The sequence below is a fragment of the Terrapene carolina genome, unplaced genomic scaffold (genome assembly GCF_002925995.2).
Source record: "Terrapene carolina triunguis isolate 2854851 unplaced genomic scaffold, T_m_triunguis-2.0 Scaffold136, whole genome shotgun sequence".
Taxonomy (NCBI): domain Eukaryota; kingdom Metazoa; phylum Chordata; order Testudines; family Emydidae; genus Terrapene; species Terrapene triunguis.
In genome coordinates this window covers 8,312,599-8,315,076 of record NW_020664487.1, presented here as the reverse complement: position 1 = coordinate 8,315,076, position 2,478 = coordinate 8,312,599, and the positions used below count along the sequence as shown (strand labels likewise).

The following is a 2,478-nucleotide window of genomic DNA, read 5'->3' as shown; positions in this document are numbered from 1 at the left end:
ACAAAACCTCCAGCGTAGACACAAATATGCCAACAGAAGATGTCATCGTAGGGTTACCTAGGGAGGTGGTGGAATCTCCTTCCTTAGAAGTTTTTAAGGTCAGGGTTGACAAAGCCCTTGCTGGGATGATTTATTTGGGAATTGGTCCTACTTTGAGCAGGGGGTTGGACTAGATGACCTTCTGAGGTCCCTTCCAACCCTGATATTCTATGATTCTATGATAATACCGTTCAAGGAGGTGAGGTAGCCATGCGAAAAGAAAAAGTCCTTCTGTCCGCATACATTGCATCTACATCGGGAGACTCTGCCAGTATAGCTATGATGGTGTGACATGTCTACACTGCAAGTAGACACCTGTGGCTGGCCCATACTTGCTGACTGAGGCTGTGGGGCTGTTTAATTTCAGCGTAGATGTTCAGGCTCAGGAGGCAGCCTGAGCTCTGGGACCCTCCCACCTCAAAAAAGGCCTAGAGCCAGGCTCCAGCCCCAGCCCAAATATCTACACCACAATTAAATAGCCCTTTAGCCCAAGTCAGCTGGCACGGGTCAGCTGCAGGGGTCTAATTGCAGTGTAGAGTCTAGACATACCCACAGCTCTGTAATTTGAGGAGTACAATCACTTGAAGATGGTGGTGCTCACAAAGGGAAGGAATGTGTGCGTAGGGGCAGGTTGTGTCTTTTTTATAACATTCTGAATAATATTTACCAGCAGGGGTTTTACACCTTTTTTTTCATTTGCAGACCCCTAAATAATTTTGAATGGTGCAACAGACCCCTTTAGAAATCTTAGCCGGCAGACCCCCTAGGAGTCCAGGGGCCACAAGTTAAAAACCACTGACAGTTTTATTTCTAACCAGTTGTTTTGCTATTTAGCTTAGTTTCCTTGGCTCACCTTTCCCTCGAGGATGCAGAGCGGGAAACAGCCTGCCTAGGCCTGTCCATGCAACCTACCCAGCCCCACCGGCTGACAGAGCGGTACCCGGTGCGCCACATGCCGCACACACTATTTTAAAATGCGGCAAATGTTCTTTGTCCAAATAACACGATATAATCCCACCAGTTTCAATTAGTTGGGTAATTTATTTCGAACGACCTGTCAGCAACTAGGTCTGTCACAACAGACACACACAAACACTCCCCCAGGAGTAGAGAGGTAAAGAAACTCCAACAACAACCCACTTCCTGCTGCTCTGCCCCCTCCACCCCCCCAGAGACCATCCAGGGGGGCATTGGGGGGTCAGACACTGACACCCCCTTTTCCCCAAAGCCCAGCCATGCCCCCCCCAGACACTCTCAGACTCTGCCCTCCTAGAGCCCCAGGCGTCTCCTGCACGGGGACCCTCCCCTGGGAGCGGGGCTCTGCCGGGTCCAGCGGCCCCTAGTGGCGGCCAGTAGCTCTGCAGCCCATTACCGCGGGGGGGGGGGGTTTCCCCCCCCGTTAACGCCTGCAAACCCCCCCCCAGCGCCCCCCCCCCGGGGGGGGGCGATCCCCGGGGACTGGCCCAGGCCGGGGACCCGCCGCTAACGCCTCTGCTCGGAGGCTCGAACAGCCCCAGTCAACCAGGGCCGCTGCGCTCGCCCCGCCTCTCCTGCCCCCCGGCCCAGCCGCTCGTCCAGGGCCGGGCTGCGCGGGCGCGGCAGACGCACCAGGCCGGCGCAAGATGGCGGCGGCCGAGGGCGCCCTGTAGAGTCACGTGATAAGGCCTGCCTCACCTGATGGCCCGGAGCCCTTCCGGGCGGCCTCGACGCGCTGAGGTCACACGCAGCCTGCATTGTGACGCCAGAAGCGTAAACAAAGCGGTGCATTGTGGGAGGGGGATTGTTTCACGCAGGAAGCAGCCTCCATCTTAGGGGCTCTCGAGCCAGACGTTCGGCGGCGCGGCCCGGCCCGGCCCGCAACGAGACCCCGCAGCCCTGTCTCTTTCCGCGCCCGCCTGTGCAGCGCGCCCCAGCGCCCCGCCCCGCGCCCCAGCGTCCCACCTCGCCGGCGCTGTGAGCAGAGCGCGAGGCGGCCGGCCCCTGAGGGGAGGCGGCGGGATGGCGGCGGACAGCCGGGAGGAGAAAGGTAGCGGGCCTCACCCTGGGGGGGGGGACATCGCTGCCCTGCACCGCCCTGCGTGGGGGAGGGGGGCCCTTACGGGAAGCGGGTGGATGGTTTGGGGAGGGGCGGCTGCCATGCGGGGGAGGTGGGGGGACTGGCTGTGTATGTGTGTGGGGGGGGTCGGCTGCCCGGTGGGGGAGACTGGCTGTATGTGGGGGGGCGGCTGCTCTGCGGGGGCGGAGGGGAGGTGGGTGGGGGGGACGGGGGGGCGGCTGCCCTGCGCGGGAGGTGGGGGGACTGGCTGTGTGGGGGGCGGCGGCTGCCCTATGGGGGTGGAGGGGAGGTGGGGGGACTGGCTGGGGGCGGAGGGTCGGCTGTCCTGTGGGGGATGGAGGAGATGCGGTGGGACTGGCTGGGGGGGGTCTGCCCTGTGGGGG

General features: G+C 61.4%; 1 protein-coding gene across 2 annotated transcripts in view; it reads left to right on the top strand.

The window, feature by feature from the left end:
• Window positions 1-1,806: 1,806 nt before the first annotated feature.
• YTHDC1 (YTH domain containing 1) overlaps window positions 1,807-2,478 on the top strand; it is a 31,528-nt gene continuing 30,856 nt past the window's right edge. For both annotated transcript variants that reach the window (XM_026653345.2, XM_026653344.2), the window contains exon 1: window positions 1,807-2,065. In XM_026653345.2, coding sequence (XP_026509130.1) covers window positions 2,038-2,065 — 28 coding nt within the window. In that variant the 5' untranslated portion in view covers window positions 1,807-2,037. The remainder of the gene's footprint in view (window positions 2,066-2,478) is intronic.